This window comes from Anolis sagrei, chromosome Y, assembly GCF_037176765.1.
Source record: "Anolis sagrei isolate rAnoSag1 chromosome Y, rAnoSag1.mat, whole genome shotgun sequence".
Lineage (NCBI taxonomy): Eukaryota > Metazoa > Chordata > Lepidosauria > Squamata > Dactyloidae > Anolis > Anolis sagrei.
In genome coordinates, this window is record NC_090035.1 from 70,076,711 (window position 1) to 70,097,316 (window position 20,606).

At 42.8% G+C, this 20,606-nt stretch overlaps 1 protein-coding gene across 3 annotated transcripts in view; it reads right to left on the bottom strand.

Moving 5' to 3' along the window:
• LOC132780584 (coiled-coil domain-containing protein 9) overlaps window positions 1-20,606 on the bottom strand; it is a 28,296-nt gene continuing 7,690 nt past the window's right edge. For 2 of the 3 annotated variants that reach the window (XM_067461740.1, XM_067461741.1), the window contains exons 5-15: window positions 15,660-15,938; window positions 13,404-13,487; window positions 13,120-13,299; window positions 11,269-11,471; window positions 9,594-9,667; window positions 8,361-8,493; window positions 7,521-7,614; window positions 6,490-6,925; window positions 4,528-4,707; window positions 4,366-4,427; window positions 1-560 (exon numbers count right to left, since the gene is read on the bottom strand). In XM_067461740.1, coding sequence (XP_067317841.1) covers window positions 543-560; window positions 4,366-4,427; window positions 4,528-4,707; window positions 6,490-6,925; window positions 7,521-7,614; window positions 8,361-8,493; window positions 9,594-9,667; window positions 11,269-11,471; window positions 13,120-13,299; window positions 13,404-13,487; window positions 15,660-15,938 — 1,743 coding nt within the window. In that variant the 3' untranslated portion in view covers window positions 1-542. The remainder of the gene's footprint in view (window positions 561-4,365; window positions 4,428-4,527; window positions 4,708-6,489; window positions 6,926-7,520; window positions 7,615-8,360; window positions 8,494-9,593; window positions 9,668-11,268; window positions 11,472-13,119; window positions 13,300-13,403; window positions 13,488-15,659; window positions 15,939-20,606) is intronic. The other variant, XM_067461742.1, reaches the window with a different exon arrangement.

The window sequence follows — 20,606 nt, forward strand, 5'->3', positions numbered from 1 at the left end:
TGGCCATGAAAATGACTTTATTTTTACAATCCCTTTTTCCTTTGTACATGATATGAAGCAGCCAAATCCTACCCAACCCCAGGGAAAGGGGAGAAAAGCAGCAGCATGTGGGACAGAGGAGTGAAGGCAGATACAACGCTAGGCTTTTCTTTCTCCTCAAAGTGTTAAAGGGGGGCTTTGTGGATATATTCACAGGACCCCTTTTTCTAGGAAATACTGAAGAAGGGTGGATAAATGAACAAAAAGATTTCCCTTCTCACATGCACATGTGCACCCCCCCCCCAACATGAACAGTCAGAAAAGCATCACATGCAGGGCCCACAGTCCCCATCCGCACATGAATTTAGTGTTCACTGCACTAAAAGATGGCTCTGCAGGCTACGGCGTGCTGGGAGAGGGTTGCCTTCCTCTAAATATGGGAGCCCAAGAGCAACGCAAGCAGGCAGGATGCGGCAGGGCAGGGTCACCGATGTGCCCAGAAGCCAGTCTTCTTCTTGACCACCCTGGGCAAGGGAAGCGGAGAGGAGATGCCCTCCAGCGCTTCAGGCCTCCTGCTGCTCCTGGAGAGATAGGGAAGAGAACCATATGCAATCAGAAAGATGGGAGATTTAAATGCAAGGGGAACTGTGCAGGTTGCAAGGCTGTGGGCCCATCTCCACTGACCATTTAATGCAGTTTGCAGCTACCTTCAAATTGCAGCAGCTACAGAATGAATGGCCACAAAAGCATGCCCCAATGCAGGCATGGGCGAACTTCAGCCTTCCTGGTGTTTTGAACTTCAACTCCCACAATTCTTAACAGCCGGTAGGAATTGTCAGGATTAATTTAGTTATGTATGTGTTTTAAATGTGCTTCTATGTATTGCCAAGATGGATGCCGCTGTGAATTAGAAATGCTGTGCAGAATGTTTATGCTATGAGGCTGTGATTAAGTGAACTTGAGAGAAGTAAGATAAGGTTTGCTCTTGCTGGGAACAGAAGGGAGTAACCAGTCTCAGCAAGAAAAGATAAGCAGATGTGAAGAGGCTTTCGGTTTTGACTAGTTCCTGAATTGTAGCTCGCTATAGTAAGACGTGTCTGTTGAATGTGCTTAGTAAACTTAGTTTCTTTTTTTTTCTTTTATTAAATACATTTTCTCTTTACTTGTACATAAAATCAAGGGGTAGGGTGGTGATGGCCAACCTATACATAGCCGTTCAAAGGGGGAAAGGGTAGGGTGGGGGGAGGGAGGGGGAAGTGGGGAGGTAAACTTAGTTTCTTTTGTAACTCAAAGCCTGCAGCGTCCTTATTTTACAACTCAGTGTCTGCTGATCTAGCATTCCTTTTGCTGGGCATCATCTGACTCTGACAGGAATTTTGGCATCTCGTTCAGATGCATACTTAAAGATTTTGGATTATTGATTAAGAATGATGCCCTGTGTTCTCAACACAGAGAAACTACATCCTATCTATAACTGAACTTTAATAAGAAATGTGCCTGTATACTGAATTAATACAATATGAGTAAACAAGGTAGGTGAAGTAAAGATAAAGGTTTTCCCCTGTCATTAAGTCCAGTCATGTCCAACTCTGGGGGTTGGTGCTCATCTCCATTTCTAAGTCGAAGAGCCGGCATTGTCCGTAGACACCTCCAAGGTCATGTAGACTGGAACGTACTTAGTCCTAACCTTTTTTTATACTGGTTTTAAACCACTTCATTGGATGTGTTGCAATAGCAGATTCCCAGATTAGTTTAGTGTTTACACCTTATTTTATTTTTCTTGTTATTTAATATTTAATGTTTATTTTACTTAAGTGATATTTGTCTTTACTGTTCTAATGTAGCACAAATCCTATGTAAAATCATACTATGTATTTTTGACATTAATATTGAAATCTGAAGTATATACAGAAAATCTTTATTTTCTGTATATATTTACATTATATTTACATGACTGCATGGAGTGTCATTACCTTCCTGCCGGAGCAGTACCTATTGATCTACTCATATTTGCATGTTTTCAAACTGCTAGGTTGGCAGAAGCTGGGGAAGCTCATGCTGCTCCTCGAATTCGAACCTGTGACCTTTCAATCAACAAGCTCAGTGGTTTAACCCACTGCGCCACTGGGGGCTACAACAAGATATGTTCCTTTTTTAAAGAAGACTTTGTTTTTTGTTCTCTGAGTGCATATTTTCAAAACTAAAAGGTTTCAAGGGAAGATATATGTTTTGGGCAATTGCAATTTCAACTTCAAAGAAACATTTTTAAACTGTTAGCTCAGTATATGTATTTTTATGCCGTGGCATGTCTTTGTCCCTGGCAGTTCAAATACATGGTTTATCAGTTTAACAGCTGAGTTACCTGTGTGCCATTACATGAATGCTTGTGAACATCACTTGTTCAAAAGGCTGACTTCCAACAATGTCATGCCTTTCCTTGTTTAGTGGCTTTCAAAAAGTGATCTCCAGATGTTCATGGAGACTCACATTTGCCAAAAGGATATGACATCGTTTTTCTTTTCAAAAAGGTTGTGAATGCCGTTTTTCCAAAACTAACCACCGCCCCAAAACCTTTCAAGTCAAAGAATTTCTGTAGTGCAAAAGAACCACGAAAGCAACAGCCCTGGAGTTTCCCTATGTGCCAGCAGAGAGCAGCACTGCCCTTCTTTCAACCACAAGCATAGTTTGTTTTCTCTGTAAATATGAACATATAGTCGACATTCATAAATTACATGATGCACACATGATGCACACTGTGAGGCCTTCTCTCACAAACTAAGGCCTACCTCACAGTGTGAGGCCTTCTCTCACAGACTAATGCCTACCTCATACTGTGAGGCCTTCTCACAGACTAAGGCCTACCTCACACTGTGAGGCCTTTCTCCCACTGAGGTTTACCTCAGACTCACTGCTACTAAGCTACAGGCACACCTACTTATATAGAACTGCAGGTTTTGCTGCGTCATTGCATCCATTTAATCCTTTCAGTGCTTGGCTCACATTTTTGTAATAAAAATACCTACCATATATACTTGAGTATAAGCCATATTTTTCAGCCCTTTTTAAAGGCTGAGGAACCCACCCCCCCCCCCCTTGGCTTATACTCCAGTCAAAGTTATTTATTATTTTATTAGGTTATTATTATTATTATATTTATTATTTTACTCTATTTACTCTTACTATTATTACATTTACATTATTTTACTGTATTGTTATTATTTTATTACATTTATTATTTTAATCCTTTATTTATTTATTAATTATTTATTTATATATTTATATTCCGCCCTTCTCAGACTCAGAGCAGATTACAATGCAAGTATACATGGCAAATATTCAATGCCAATTAGACATACAACATATATAGATATACACAGAGGTGATTTAACATTCCAGCTATTACGGCTTCGTGCTCAATTCCGTCCACAGGAGGAATTGCCCTTCACCGTCTATTTGAGTCCTTTGAAAGAGTACTTCCTCATTCTTCTGCATGCCGCTGGAAGGTTTTATGGTGTCGTAAATTGGTTAAATTAGCCTCCCCACATAAAGCGGTACCTAAACTTTCAACTTGACAGATGCAACTTTCTTTCAGGCTGCAAAGGTCGACAGCAAGTTAGACTAATGGCTGGAAGTTTACTCCAATCCAGACTGGCTTTGAACTCATGACCTCTCGGTCAGTAGTGATTTAATGCAGCTAGCTATCAGCTAGTTGCATCACAGCCTGGTCTGGTATTATTATTACACTTATTGTTCTACTCTATTATTGTTATTATTACATTATTTTACTCCATTATTGTTATTATTACATTTATTATTTATGCTCTTTATTATTATTGAAAGGATATGTAGGCACATTTACATTGAAGAAGGATAGCATAATGGTTTAATCAGAGTTGGACGGTCTTATCTTAAATGAGTTTTATGTAAATATACAAAAACATTTAACCTACCGATGTCTCAATTTAATAGAATTTTATTGCTCTCTAATTTTATTTTGGAATTTACTGTAGCTGCTGCATTTCCCATCCTTGGCTTATATTCGAGTCAATACATTTTCCCAATTTTTGTGGTAAAATTAGGTGCCTTGGCTTACATTCGGGTCGGCTTATACTCAAGTATATAGGGCAGTTAATTTGAATGGACAAGCATATGAGGAATGGCTGTGAAACACAGAAAGAGAGGGAGAGAACCAGTTCTCTGAGCTGCAACAGATTTGCACAAATGTCCAAAGGGAGACAATAGCATCCAGGAGGAAGAGAGGAGGGCTGGCCAACAAGTGAGGTAATCTAGTTAGCATAAAGGGGTAGAAAAGAAGGAGTCATGCAAAGAGATGTGTCTGGTAATGTCACCATCATGATGGGAAGGTGACATCTTCGAGACGCTCACCTTCTGGATGTCAGCAATCTCTCCCTCAACGGGAACAGTAGCAAAGGTCCCTGTCGCAGCTCCTAGGAAGACAAGATGAATGTCAGAGTCAAGGAAGAATGGCCCATGAAGTGGAGGCCCAATAGTCCAGTCAAACTGCCTGCCAAACCTCTTGTCTCTTACCATTGTCATCTTGATTGTCTGGTTCCTTCTGCATGGAGTGTTTATTCAGATTGTCTACTTCTGGCTCCTTGCTCATCTCCGCCGCTGGGGCTCCGGGTGCAGGAGGTGTCTCTTTTTCCAACACCCCTGCAGTGGACTGTTGGGATCCTGATCCAGATGGAGAATCAGTGGAAGCTGGCCCTAAAGGAAGAGTAGGACAGCAGTAATACTTGAAGTCAGTCTTTACAAGAAGAATGGTCAGAGACATAAAGGACTGTCATAGGGAGAGCAACCAAATTTGGGGGAAACACTCTCATTATTATGTTTATTTATGTTGGAGCATGTAAGAAATCAGTTAATGTGTGTGTGTGTTAATGTGTGGAGCCCCCGATGACGCAGTGGGTTAAACCCCTGTGCCGGCAGGACTGAAGACTGACAGGTCACAGGTTCGAATCTGGGGAGAGGTGGATGAGCTCCCTCTATCAGCTCCAGCTCCTCATGTGGGGACACGAGAGAAGCCTCCCACAAGGATGATAAAAACATCAAATCATCCGGGCGTCCTTGCAGACGGCCAATTCTCTCACACCAGAAGCGACTTGCAGTTTCTCAAGTCGCTCCTGACATGACAAAAAAAACCCTGTAAAATAAGATGCAAGAAGCTGATTGGTCAGGCTATGTCCAGGGACCTGGCTGAGCCTGGGACCTTTGGTTACAGTTACATTTTTCAGGCTTTAGCTATGCAGATGCTTGCACAAAGAAGCAGAGAGAGACAGAGTTTGGAGTGTGCTCTTGCTTCATGACCTGCTGAAGGAGATTATCCACATGGACAAAGAAAGACCATATAAAAATCTCTCATAAAAGGAAATTATGTGAGTTGATACAACTGATCACGTGATTGTAAATATGTTATTCTAAATTACTAAGAGTAAATACTTGTTCTTTACTGTTCATCTGCGTGGCATGTTTTCTTTCTCTGGCAAGACAGTGTGTGGGCTGATCAAATGTGAACTACGCATGATTGTCATTTCATCACAATTTATATCCCGCTTTTTCTCTCCACAAGAGAGATTCAAAGCAGAGAAAGGCCCCTCCTACACTGCCATATGAAATCCAGATTATATGGTTTGAACCGGATTATATGAGTTTACCATATAATCCACTTCAAGGCAAGTAATCTGGATTTTGCATAGCAGTGTAGAAGGGGCCTAAGACACAAACAGAAGCCAAGACAAATGTTATAGCCTTGAAGGGATGTGAATCCACAAATAAACTGCCCCAATTTGGATCCACCAGCACACACAACCTTCCCAGGTGTCATTCTCAGGGGAAGTGATAAGAACCAAGGAAGAGATAGATAGATACCATCCAATGTTAGAAGACAACAAGATGTTTGGGCTGTGTGGGCTGGGCTGTAGCACAGCTGGTTAATCGCCAGCATCAATAAATCACTGCTGACCAGAAGGTGGCAAGTTCAAAGTCCGAGTTGGATTGAGCATCCGACTGTTAAGTCTAGCTTACTGTCCACCTAAGCAGTTCAAAACCAGCTGAGCTGTGAGTAGAGAAATGCTTAAAGCTGTGAGTAAAGAAATGCTACTGCTTAAAGTGGGATGGTATTTTATGACACGATAAAAATGTTGGCAATCAAAGGACAAGGAAGAAATACTATCAAAATAACTTGGGGTCATAGTGGATGAAGTGACCGCACCCCCTGTGGCCGGAAGTGAGCATAACCTCCAGGCGCCGAAGTTGGAAATGCCAAGAATACATCTATCTGTCTTGTATGTCCAAAAATAGCACTGAATGTTTGCCATGCATGTGTGCATTGTGATCCACCCTGAGTCCCCTTCGGGGTGAGTAGGGTGGAATATAAATACTGTAAATAAATAAATAATAAAATTTAAGTTTGGTGCCTACTCCAAATTTGAACTCAGAGCCCGCAGACACACCCACCCAGCATACTCTGCCCTCCCCTTTGCACTTTACCAGCACTGGCGGAAGGATCCTCTCCGGACGGAGCCAGAGGACTCTTGGTGAGGTTCGCCCGGGGTGAGCTCAGCTCCATCTCTTCGCCCCAGTCAGAAACAGGGTGATACCCCTCTGCCGGTGAAAATGGTGTCAAGGGCTTTCCTTCTGAGTTTGGAGTCTCCTCCTCTTCCGGAGGTGGAGGCATGGCTAGGGACAGTTGCCCATTCTTCCCAGGAGGTTGAGAAGAGCTGGTGGAAGGAGGCAGCGACGATGGCTGCTGTTCCTCTTTCTCCTCCTCTTCAGCATCCAAGCCCTGGCTGTTGTTGCTCCCGGCTTCACCCTCCTCTTCCTCCTCCTCTTCCTCCCCACCACTGACATCTTCCCACTGATCTTCCTCTTCCCCTTCCACCATTTCCTCTTCCAGAACTACCTGGGGAGAGGCAGGTTTCTCCACCTGCAGGATAAATCCAAAAATAAACAAGGGTAACAGAGAAAAGAACTGCCACCACGGCTTGACTTCTTCAGCTCAGAATGGCACGTACATCATCTTAAAAGCTAGGTATGTTTAGACTGCAGAAGAGAAGGTTGGGAGAAGACATGATAGCCATGTATAAATATGTGAAAGGCTGTCACAAGGAAGATGGAGCAGGCTTGTTTTCTACTCCCCCGGAAACTAGGACTGAGCAATCGGTTCAAATGACAGGAAAGGAGATTCCACCTGAACATTAGAAAGAACTTCCTGACTGAAAGAGCTGTTCAACTGTGGAACTCTCTGCCTCTGAGTGTGGTGGAAGCTCCTTCCTTGGAGGCATTTAAACAGAGGCTGGATGGCCATCTGTCAGGGGTGACTTTATTGTGCCTTCCCTGCATAACAGGGGGTTGGACTGGATGGCCCATGTAGTCTCTTCCAGCTCTATGATTCTATGTGGATGGCCTTTGTGGTCTCTATCAACTCTATGACTATGATTCTATAACCAAGAATCCCACAGACAGTCTGAAATTCTCGCAAAGTAATTATGGATAATCTCAGACTTTTGTAAGTCCCTCACCTTCTGCACAGTGTCAACGGCTGACTTTTCCTCCATCTGCTCTGGTGGCGTGGCTTGGTCCGGCTCTTCCTTCTCCCAGCGATTGTCATGCATGCTGCACGAAAAATAAAAGGTAAAGGTTTCCCCTTGACATTAAGTCTAGTCATGTCCAACTCTGGGCGAGTGGTGCTTAACTCCATTTCTAAGCCAAAGAACCGGCATTGTCCGTAGATGCCTCCAAGGTGGTCGGCATGACTGCATGGATTGACATTACCTTCTCACTGGAGTGGTACCTATTGATCTACTTGCATTTGCATGTTTTCGAACTGCTAGGTTGGCATAAGCTGGGGCTAACAGCGGGAGCCAGCATGACTGCATGGAGTGACGTTACCTTCTCACTGGAGTGGTACCTATTGATCTACTTGCATTTGCATGTTTTCAAACTGCTAGGTTGGCATAAGCTGGGGCTAACAGCGGGAGCTCACCCCGCTCCCTGGAGTCGAACCACTGACCTTTCGGTCAACAAGTTCAGCAGCTCAGTGGTTTGGTCCACAAGTTCAGTAGCTCAGTGCACAAGGGAAAGCCCAAACTGCCTCAGCAAGGACTATCCAACCTTAGAAGCAAGCAAGGAAGTGGGCCAGCCCATAGCCTCTTCCCCAAACAAGAGCTAAAATAAATTTAAAAAACAGTGCCCAATGCAGATCTAGAGCTAGTGCTATAATAAATTAATAATAAAACTTTATTTATATTCCGTCATCATCTCCCCGAAGGGAGCACATCTCGGAAGTACAACACACATAAAATACACAAGTACATAAACATATAAAAAGTACTGCCTACCAAGATCTGTCAGGGCCTCACCTGTAGGGTTTGGAGGGACCACTGCCCCGTGGGCGCCCACGGCCCCTTCCTCTGCCTCTCCTGCGCCGATCTGGTTGCTGCTCAGACAGGAACTCCCCAAATGTAGGCAGTTTTGGGGGTCTCTTGGACTCACCTAGAAGAGACAATGGGAAGGGGTTGGAGCCAGGGCTGTCAGACACTGCCTATAATCACATTTTGGCTTGCAAGCTCTTAGGGACCCCACTGAAGACGAACCAAATTCCGCATCAAGGTTCCTCAAAAGCCGTTGGGTGTCACCCTCAATTCAAGAACATAATCCACCATCTTGATGTCTACAAATCAATGTCTCATCCTCCATCCTTGCTCCTAATTCAAAGGAGTTGTTGTGATTTAGCCAGCTGATGACGATGAGGGGACTGTTATTCCATGGACTAGGAGAGTGGATGGGTTTTCCAGTGCGGGAAATGAGAGGAGTTTAGATCCTGTGTGCAAGAATGGGCTTAAAAGTGAAACTGCCTCTGAGTCCAGCAGTCAGGGAAATGCTTTTCGCCTAGTCGTCTCATAGCAACTCCAGATAAGGAGTTGGATGGGGAAGCAAGTTCGTTTGAAAACACATCTGCGGTCAGCAGAAATCTCAGGTTTCATTTTAAGGAAGAATCAAGCAAATTAAGAAAGTTTCAGAGACTCCGTGAGAAACAGCAACATGAGAAATCTCACAGGCAAGACAGTCAAAGTCACAGGCATGACTTCATGTCTTGTGGATCTCATATCATTGAAAATTCAGATCAGGCAACGCTGCAAAATAGTGAGGATCTCGAATCTTGTTTCCAGTTCATGTTTTAAGTCTCATTTCCTGGAAGTTTGGATTCATGCCTTGCTTTTGGATTCATGTTCATGTTTTGATTCTAGTTTTCCTGGATTTATGCTCAAGTTTGATTCTGGTTTTCCTGGACCTTATGTTACGGAACAGATTTGGATGGTTTGGATTCTTACCTTTGGAGTGTTTTTTCCCATTGCTAGTTTGATTTGACTTAGTAATTGTTGATTATTTTTCTCATTAACTATTGGATGTTTCCTTTTAATATGTACTTTTCTCAATAAATTGTTTTTGTACTACTTTTGCATTCCCTGCTGGTGTTGAGTGCAAGGTGAATCCTGGCATGAGTGCAACAGGAGTATTGTATCCTCTTACCATCCATATTGCAATAGAGACAAGTTGCCCTCTAAGAGGTGAGGGGACAGAGGGGTCCTTACCATGCTTACCACCTCCAGAGCCTCCAGAACCTCCAGAGCCTCCAGAGCTTCCAGGCTTGCTGCCCTCTTTAAACCTGGGAAGGGTGAAAGGAACAAAAATGAGGATATTGCAGAAAACCTCTTCCAGCAGCTCCTCTTCTTGCAAGATTTCAATAGATCAACTTCCATGATCAGTATACATACACACATACCTCTCCTACACTCCTCTAAATACACAAACTAAGTAAATACTTAAATCCCTCAGTAGACATGCATACATACCTCACCTACACTCTTCCAAATAAACAAACTCAGTAAATACTTAAAGCCATGACAGTACTGTGTGCAGCAATTCTTAGATCACTCTTTCTACCTCATTAAATGTGTTGCCCAAACTAGAAACTCTACAAAACTGGGCTTCTATTACTGATCAACCTTTTTGTTGTAGTTCAGCCCATGGTTGTGGCTGATACCGATGTAAATGTGAAAGTGGATCATGGGAACTCTGGGCCTGCGAGCCAACATGAGATTTTAAGTCCTGAAAATGATCAGTTCGTGTGTCCAGCAGTTAGTGAATGTCATATTCCAGAGAGGTGTTGAGATGTGCAGAAGAGTTGTTCTCTAGGGAAACGAGTTCAGAGGCTGAAATCTCAGGTGGAGAGAATGAGTTGCAAGATAATGAGATAGATTTTGTGCTGCCTAACAGAATCTCTGAAGGTTATGGTGCTTGTTAGAGAAGAGACCCGTGTCAGGAAATCATGGGAGAAGGCATGATGTCATGTGTGTATTAGAGAGGCCGGGGGGATTTTCCAGCCAGTCTCATCAACTTTGGTAATTGAAGCAACAGCTCTTGCCAAGTCCTAGTCAAGCCTTCTGAGGGAATTCTAGTCCCATGTCTTTGTAGTTTACATTCTTGATAAATCTGAATGTATCTAGTTTCCCTTCTTTTTTAGCTGTTTCAAAACTACTATTCTGGCTGTTATCTAGTAAACCCCATCAAATTAATGATTTGAGTTATTTGGTTTCCAGGCTCTATAACTATGTTCTAGCAGAACTTTCTCTTGATAAGGATCCTCTGAAGATGTCAGCCACAGATGCAGGTGAAACATCAGAAGAAGATGCTCCTAGAACATGGCCATACAGCCTGGAAACCACACAACGCTCCAATGATCCCAACTGTGATAGCTGTCAACAATACACTGAATTAATGATTAAATGGTGAACAAAACACATAGACAAACTTAACTAAAAATAGGGTTGAGCTACTTGTGTGCAATTGCACATGCACAAATCTATTCTGCATCTAAGAGAGCTGGTGGATCCTCCAGGGTTTTGGTCTGATTCATTAAGCAGTAGAAGCCTACCACTTCAGATAACTGCTTAATGCAGTGGTTCTCAACCTGTGGGTCCCCAGGTGTTTTGGCCTATAACTCCAGAAATCCCAGCCAGTTTACCAGTTGTCAGGATTTCTGAGAGTTGAAGGCCAAAACATCTGGGGACCCACAGGTTGAGAACCAATGGCTTAATGGAATGGACTAAAGCCTGGAGGGGATTCACCGTCCCACCGGCATGGGAACCACCACTTGCGCCACTGCTCGTATAACCCATGAACAGAGGTCTTCTGAGGTATCTACCTACAACACAATCACCTGATGCCACATCTCCCACATGCATATACTATGTTCCTGGCACTTACGCTGCATCTATCTTCTCTGCATCCCATTCTCGGCGCCACTCGCCCGTAGGTTGGCGATGTCGTGCCAAGCGCTCCTGGTCAATCTGTTCTCGCTCTTGCTTCCAGCGGATATATTCTGCACGCTCACGGCCCGTCATGGAGAGCGTCATATCCATAGATGCTGCAGGTGGTGGCCCTCCTCTGCGTCTGGAGCCGCCGCGACCCTAGTGGGAAAGAGAGGGTAGACCCAAAGGTGGGTATCTGTCAGCTTCAGTGGAAAGTGCAGACTCAAGAACCACAAGAGATGCATATGTGAGCATGCAAGGATACACCATAGCAGGTCCCTTTGGTGCAACCCAGAGCTATTTACTTCATGCTGCACAATTCAAGCACTATGGTCAGCATTCTGTTTGGAAGTTATTATTTATTTATTTATTTATTTATTTATTTAGAGTACTTCTACCACGCCCTTCTCAACCCCCTAGGGTTATAATTTACACCAGGGGTCCTCAAACTTTTTAAACAGAGGGCCAGGTCACAGTCCCTCAAACTGTTGGTGGGCCAGATTATAGTTCGGAAAAAACATCAATGAATTCCTATGCACACTGCACATAGCATATTTGTAGTGCAAAAACATTTAAAAACAATACAATAATTAAAATTAGGAACAATTTTAACAAATATAAATTTATTAGTATTTCAATGGAAAGTGTGGCCCTGCTTTTGGTTGATGAGATAGGATTGTTGTTATTATTGTGTGCTTTGAAGTAGTTTCATACTTAGGTTGACCCTGAGCAAGGGCTGGGTTAATGACCTTGGAGGGCCACATCCGGCCCCCGGGCCTTAGTTTGAGGACCCCTGATTTACACCATTGTAAATTATAAAATGTTGAAATGGTACTTTATAAAAGGGAGCAGATATATAACATCACTGAAACATACACAAGAAGAGCCAGAAATGTGACAACCAATGCGCAATATATCCCAATACACAATGAGAACCCTTATAAAGTAAACTGGATTGGGGTGAATTTTCCAGGCTGTATGGCCATGTTCTAGAAGCATTCTCTCCTGACATTTCACCCACATCTATGGCAGGCATCCTCAGAGGTTGTGAGGTCTGTTGGAAACTAGGCAAGTGAGGCTTATATATCTGTGGAATGTCCAGGGTGGGAGAAAGAACTCTTGTCTGCTTGACGTAAGTGTGAATGTTGCAACTGGCTACCTTGATTAGGATTGAAAAGCCTTGCAGTTTCAAAGCCTAGCTGCTTCCTGCCTGGGGAGAATTCTTTGTTGGGATGTATTAGCTGGCCTGTATTGTTTCTTGTCTTGAATTCCCTTGTTTTCTGAGTTTTGTTCTTTAATTACTGTCCTGATTTTAGAGTACTTAAATACTAGTAGCCAGATTTTGTTCATTTTCATGTTTTCCTCCTTTCTGTTGAAATTGTCCACATGCTTGTGGATTTCACTGGCTTCTCTGTAGTCTGACATGGTAATTGTTTGAGTAGTCCAGCATTTCTGTGTTCAATAATAATAATAATAATAATAATAATAATAATAATAATAATTGTAAACTGTGAGCAATGTAATTCCACCATTGCAAAGTTACACATCCCAGCTTCTGATGCAGAACTCTGTGATCCCATTTTAATTGCTATGGAATCTTGGGCTTTTGTAGCTTCCTAAGATGTTTACAATTCTCTCCGGACAGCTATAGGGCTTCCCTGAACTACAAATCCCAAGATTACATAGGAAGAAGCTCCAGCAGCTAAAGAGCTAGAATTGTATGATGCGAAAGAGAGAACAAATGCCTTCCCATATCAGCTGAAGTTTCCTATACTCATATACACATCACACAAATATATATACGTACAGGAGAGGGCCACTCCTTGCCCTGCTCTATGCCGGTCTTGACCTTGTCAAAATCGGGGCCTCCCCAATTGCGGATGTGGCGGCGGCTCCCTTCCCGTCTGTCTGTCTCAGCAAAGGAGCCACTGCGTCGTGGATCATCTAGGAAGTTGCGGACCGGATTCTTCTCTTGCGCCCCATCCTGCTGAGAAGGGAAGTCAATGATCACAGTCATACTCAGAGAAGGGCAGAAGGAGCAGGGAACTCGGGTATGGGGCACGGCAGGGCATAAGATGCTCCGGTACTCACGCGCTGGCTACGCTCATACTCTGCGATCTTCTCCATCTCTTCATTCATCTTCTCAATGTTCTGCCTCCGGCGCTCCTCCCACTCCTGAATGGAAGAGAGAGGGAAGGTACTTGTGTGTCCTGATTTGCCCCCCAAGAACAGCCTTAATACCACATTGAAAGTAAATGAAAAATGTTTTACTTCAGCCAAACATAAGAGAACAGCACATGCAGTTGTATAATGCAAAAAGAAAGCAAAAAAAGTCTTAATGCAGACACAATACTCAAGTCTCTGATAAAGTCCAAAATAAAACAGCAGTTTCACATCAGACAACGGGCAATGACCAATAAATTCTTAGAAGCAGTTTCTCAAATGCAGACTCGAAGCAAGTACATATGGGAGTGAAGGCACAAGCATCAGAGTCGTTTGTTACCAATGAAAGCTGACTACTCCTGGTTTTGATTTATAGCCCCGAATTCCCCACACAGGAGGTGCTAGGGCAGTTCCCAATTACTTCGGTGTTTCTGGCAGCTATTCCAGCTGAACGGTGTCTTTGCCCTGTTTCCTATCACTTTTCCAGAAACGTGGGCACTTGGAAGACCTCATCTTCTGATTCTAATTTCCCCTCTAACTCTTGAACACTTTGCTGCTCCCCTTCCTCTTCTGAAGATGAGGAATCCCTAATATTGTGATTGGTTGGTTGGTTGGTTGATTGATTGATTCCCAGGATGGGTGGCTGCAGTGGGTCCAGGGCTCAATTTTTAACTCCAAAGATCCTTCAAGTGCCATGCAGACTGCCAAATGTAAACAGAGGTAGACTCCCAGTTGTTAAAAAATAAGGGTGAGGATTGTTTCTTCAAGATTTGTTTTTTTGAGGTTCAATAGTACATGAGCAAAAGATGTGGAGAACATACATCTCATCTCAGTAATGAAACAAGGCTATCCCGGGTTAATATTTAGATGGGAAACCACCAAGGAAAGCCAGGTTCTATAGGCGATATTTCAGAGGAAGGAACGGGCAATCTCCCTGAATATTCCTTGCCTAAGAAAACCCTATGGAAGTATTGGGGTTTGCTATAGGTTGCTATAAGTACCGTATATACTCGAGTATAAGCTGACCCAAATATAATCCAAGGCACCTAATTTTACCACAAAGAACTGGGAAAGAATATTGCCTCGAGTATAAGTCAAGGGTGGGAAATGCAGCAGCTACTAGTAAATTTCAAAATAAAAATAAATACCAATAAAATTACATGAATTGAAGGCATCAGGAGGTTCAATGTTTTTGAATATTTACATAAAACTGTAATTCAAGATAAGACTGTCCAACTTTGATTAAGCCATCATTCTAACCTGCCTCAATGTAAATGTGCGAAGGTATCCTTCAAATAATAATAGAGTAAAAAATACATGTAATAACAATAATAAATAGAGAAAAATAATAAATGTAATAATAATAGAGTAAAATAATAAATGTAAAAAAAATAATTGCTAATATCAATATTCAAGAGGATGACTATGTGATGCCTTTTTATGTGTATATACAACAAAGGAACTCAACTGTAAATAATATGATTAGATGTATTGTCGAAGGCTTTCATGGCTTTCATGGCCTCACTACCTCTGAGGATGCTTGCCATAGATGCAGGCGAAACATCAGGAGAAATGCCTCTAGAACATGGCCCTATAGCCCGAAAAAAAACCCACAAGAACCTAATATGATTAGAAACATTATATATATATATACACACACACACATGCACACACACACACACATATATCATATATATACAAGGAGTCCCCAAATTATGAACAAGATTCTGTAGGTTTGTTCTTAAGTTGAATTTGTATATAAATTGGAAAAGTTGCATTTTTAAGTGTAACTCCGGCCTATATATATAGATAAGCTTTGGATAGCACAGGGAAGGGTTAATAATACCCCTGTGGTATTTCTTTTGCTGTCTGTGCCTCTGTTCAAAAGATCTCACCTCACTTTTTGTCCCTATGATCATTGTATTTTGAACAAGGAATGGTGAGAAAGCTTCAGTGGAAACACCTTTTCTCTATGATAATAACTCTTCCAGGAGTGAATTTCCCTTCCGAGGGAGAGATTTTTCTCACTTCCTGTTGTCTCACTCCCGTTCTTAACTAGGAGTCATTTGTAAGTCAGATGTTTGTGACTTGGGGACTGCCTGGATATATAAATATAAAGAATACTTTTTTTAAAGGACCACCTTTAGTTCATCAGTCAAGCCTTTGCAACCATGGGCTCCTCACCTTGGATCTTCTGTCCGGCCCAGCATCTCCCGCGGGACCCCCATGTCCCCCCCGGGGCCTCCGTCCACGTCCGCCGCCTCCTCCTCGACCTCGTTTGCCGCCCCCCGGCCCAGCTGTGCCCCCCTCTTCCCATTCTGGTTGTTCGGGGGGATATTCCCCTCGCGGGGAGCGGTTGCCCGAATAGAGCACCCCACGGAGGGAACCCTGGCCATGGGGGCTGCTGCGGGGAGGCTTGGCGGAGGCAGGGTGCTTCCTCTCATTGCTGACCACACGCTTGTCCTGCAAGAAGGACGGGGAAAGAAAAGGTGACAGGTTTTTAGATTAACCTTCCAAATGATAAGGCATCATCTCATTTTTTTTTCAGAGCCTTTTGTCAATATTGTCCATATCCGACGGAGGAAATGCAAGCCTGACACATAAAGATTTGTTGTCAGTTAGGACTGGAGCTGTTAGTGTCAACATAGCAAGACTTTGAAAATGCAAAGGATTATCTCTCCAATGCTGGCTGGACAGGTTTTGCTGGGCTGCTCTAGCTGACAAGCTGACAATGGAAGCTCAAATGACACGGGGAGAAAGAGCAAAAGACAACTTCGGGATCTGTTCATATCTCACGTTTGGAATTTAACCATGGGTGAAGAAGGCCTACCACTAATGTACAAGATAGTTTTTGTATAGTACTCCCAAGTATTTTTTTCATAGGCCTACGCAGTCAATTTTAAACCATAAAATTTAAATTCACATTATATTTTAACCTTTGTATCATGTATTTTAATATATGCATTTCATTATTTGTATATTATGCTGATGTGTTTTAACTGTGTTGTGTCCTGCCTTGAGCCAAGACGAGAGGCGGGTTATTTATCATATCAGGAGCAAACCAAACAGTTGTACTGTATTTTAAAAAAAATTAAAAACCATAAAGTTTGCAAACTTGGCATTCTATTAAATGACCTTTGACCAGTAGCTGGCCACTTGAAGTGTTAAAAAGGTCCTCCATTATGCATGTGGCAGGGCTCAGGTTGCATTGTAATAGGTGGCCTGTGGTTTGCTCTTCACCACACTCACATGTCATGGACTGCACTTTGTAACCCCATTTCTGCATCTTGTGGTGCCAGAGTGCAGTCTGTTCAGCGCCTTCCAAGTCGCCCAGTTTTCTGTGTGCCCAGGAGGGAGTCTCTCATTTGGTATCAGCCATTGATTGAGGTTCTGGGTTTTAGCCTGCCACTTTTGGACTCTCGCTTGCTGAGATATTCCAGAGAGTGTCTCTGTAGATCTTAGAAAACTATTTCTTGATTTAAGTCATTGGTGTCCTGGCTGATATCTAAACAGAGGATGGACCAGAGATGTCATTGCCTTGGTCCTTTCATTATTGGTTGCTACTTCCCAGTGGATGTCAGGTGGTGCAATACCACCTAAACAGTGTAATTTCTCCAGTGGTTTAGGGCGCAGCCACCCTGTAATAATGCGGCATGTCTCATTAAGAGCCACATCCACAGTTTTAGCATGGTAAGATGCGTTCCACACTAGGCATGCATATTCAGCAGCAAAGTAATGAAGTGCAAGGGCAGATGTCTTCACTGTGTCTGGTTGTGATCCCCAGGTTGTGCCAGTCAGCTTTCGTATGATATTGTTTCTAGCGTCCACTTTTTGCTTGATGTTCAATCAGTAACAAATTATATTATTATTGTATTGCTGAAGGCATTCATGGCTGGAATCACTGGGTTGTTGTAGGTTTTTTCAGGCTATATGGCCATGGCCTAGAGGCATTCTCTCCTGACGTTTCGCCTGCATCTATGGCAAGCATCCTCAGAGGTAGTGAGGTCTGTTGGAAACTAGGAAAATGAAGTTTATGTATCTGTGGAAAGTCCAGGGTGGGAGAAAGAACTATTGTCTGTTGGAGCTAGTTGTGAATGTTCAATTGGCCACCTTGATTAGCATTTTCCTAGTTCCAACAGAACAGCTCCAGCTCATCCCCTGTTTTGGTATCAGCCAGCACGTCAATGACTTAAATCAAGAAATAGTTTTCTGAGATCTACAGAGACACTCGCTGGAACACCTCAGCAAGCAAGAGTCCAAAAGTGGCAGGCTCAAACCCAGAAACTCAACCAATGGCTGATACCAAATGAGAGACTCCCCTCTGGGCACACAGAAAACTGGCCGATTTGGAAGGCGCTGAACAGACTGCACTCTAGCACCACCAGATGTAGAGACAATCTTAAGAAATGGGGCTACAAAGTTGAATCCACGACATGCGAGTGCGGAGAAGAGCAAATCACAGACCACCTGCTGCAATGCAACCTGAGGACCCCCTTGCGGCAACACCAGAGGCACTCCAAGTGGCCAGATACTACTCAAAGGACATTTAATCAACTACCAAGCTTACAAACTTTGTGTTTTGTCTGTTTGTCTGTTTGTTTGTTTTGTTAAAAATGTAACACAAATGTCTGGTTGCTCCTGACACAATAAATAAAAATGGGTAAACTTCGGCCCTCCAGGTGTTTTGGACTTCAACTCCCAATAGGCAGTTAGGAATTGTGGGGGTTTAAGTCCAAAACTCCTGGAGGGCCAAAATTTGCCCATGTCTGATCTAACTGAATATAGAGCATTTAAGGATTTATAATTCTCCTTCCAAATCCATGACTCCAACAACACCTGCCATGAATAACAACAACAGAATCATGCTCATCAAAATACAAACTGAACCAACTATACCATTAAAACAAGCATAGGCACATTAATAATAAATGAACAGGAAAGCATCAAAAGGTCCAGCACAGCCATTTTAAAATACTTTTCCACTGCAGACAGACTGTGACTAAAGGTTCTTTGCCAGCCAGAAGGAAAACAAGAAGATTGGTCAATACTCCTTTCAATTTGGAGTTTCGTCATCTGGGAGCAACCACCAAGAACCACTCTTTTGTATCTACACAAAACATACTTTTGGAAGTGGGGAGAATGACAGAAAAGCCCATCCCACAGATCTCAAAGGCCAGCAAGGCTTATATAAATAAACACAATCTTTGAAATAATCTGGACCAAGCCATGTCTGATTTTATAAAAGGAGCTGCCAGCATTCAAGACAGAACTGAAGCCCTGGTTCTTCCAGGAAACCTACCCACTAAGTTTTAAAAGCTGGGTTTTAAATGTACACTCTCTTTGTATATTAATATATGTTGATTTATTTTAATTCTTGTACTATGTATTTTAATATATGTATTTGTGATGATGTGTTCTAATGTATCTATTTAACGTTACTAATTGTATGGCAGTGTGTTTTAATTGTGCTGCACCCCGTCTAGAGCCGTGAGAAGAGGCAGGTAACTATTATTATTATTATTATTATTATTATTATTTGATACACAACAAGATTAATACCCAGCAAACAAGATCACTATGCTGGCTTTTGCAGTCGATCACATGTTTGACACTTCCCAAGACCTGTGTGATGAACTGGTGAATAATGCATGCAGATTCAAGTAGGGTGACCTTTTGCATCTGATAGATGGTCATTTTGTCAGCTCTGATTATTTTTAAGTGCAGGCTAAGGCACTGCAGCCAGTGTGTTGGTCACCACTGGGACAACCTTGACTGGCTTGTGTCAGAGTCTTCTCAGTTCTATCTTTAAATTTTCATATCGTGTATGCTTTTCCAGTTGCTTCTCTTCAATTTTGCTGGAATTGCAACATCGACAATCCATACTTTGCTTTTTCGCCCCCATGATTGTGAGGTCAGGAGTATTGTGCTCCAAAACTCTTGTCAGTCTGAATTCGGAAGTCCTACAGTAGTCTGACATGTTCATTTTGTGTAGGCTTGTGATCTCACCACGTTTTTGTTGCAGACAAATGGTATTTGTGACACAAGTTCCAATGGATCATCTGAGCAACGGTGTTATGCCTCTGCTTGTAGTCTGTCTGTGTGATCTTCTTGCAGCAGCTGAGGATGTGATCGATTGCTTCATCTGCTTCCTTGCAGAGTCTACACTTGGGATCTGTCATCAACTTTTTAGTTCTGACTTTGATGGCATCGGTTCTAATGGTTTGTTCTTGGGCTGCCAGAATCAAGCCCTCCATCTCCTTTTTCAAAGTCCCATTTGTGAGCCACATCCATGTTTTTTCTTTGTCAATTTTGCTCTCAATTTTTCCCAGGAACTGTCCACGAGGAGCCTTCTTTCGCCATTTTTCTCTTCTGCTCTGCACTGTATTTTTACGGTGTTCCCTCTTTGTCTTTTGCACTTTAAGCAGTTTTCTACTATTGACCTCCATTAATGTTGATTATTACTATTGCTGTTGCTATTGCTATCATCATCATCACTACTATTGCTACCAGGACTGAACTGCACCCAGAAAAGGATTGGAAGCAACTAAAACTTTTGCAACACAAGAATTATACACTGCAAATCAACATAATGTGGTGGCTTTGAATGCTGGGCTAAGATTTAGGAAGACCATGATTCAAACCCAGTTCAACCATGGATAAACAATGCATGGCTTCAAAAACTTATTGGTTAACATGTAAACACACTGAGCCATGGGCAAGTCACCCCCATTAAGCCTTAGAGCAATGATTCTCAACCTGTGGATCGCGACCCCTTCGGGGGTCGAATGACAATTCACAGGATTCACATAAGACCATTGGAAAACACACATTTTTGTTGGTCTTAGGAACCAAAACACCACTCACTTATTTGCTACCCCCTTCGCTTCCCAGAGGCTTCTTCTTCCTCGGAGGGAGGTAATGATGTCACTCAGCCCCATCCCCTCCATTTTAGGAGGAAGAGACAGGAGCAACAGAGATGAGGTTTGCTTTGGAACCAAGAGGGAAGAGGGAGGAGGAGGAGTTGGAGGTGAAAAGGGAGAAGGTGAGAGAGGGAGGGCCACTGTACACCAGACAGCCACTGTACACCAGACTCTACTGTGGCCAAAGAATAGTGTTGCACTGGCTTTGCCT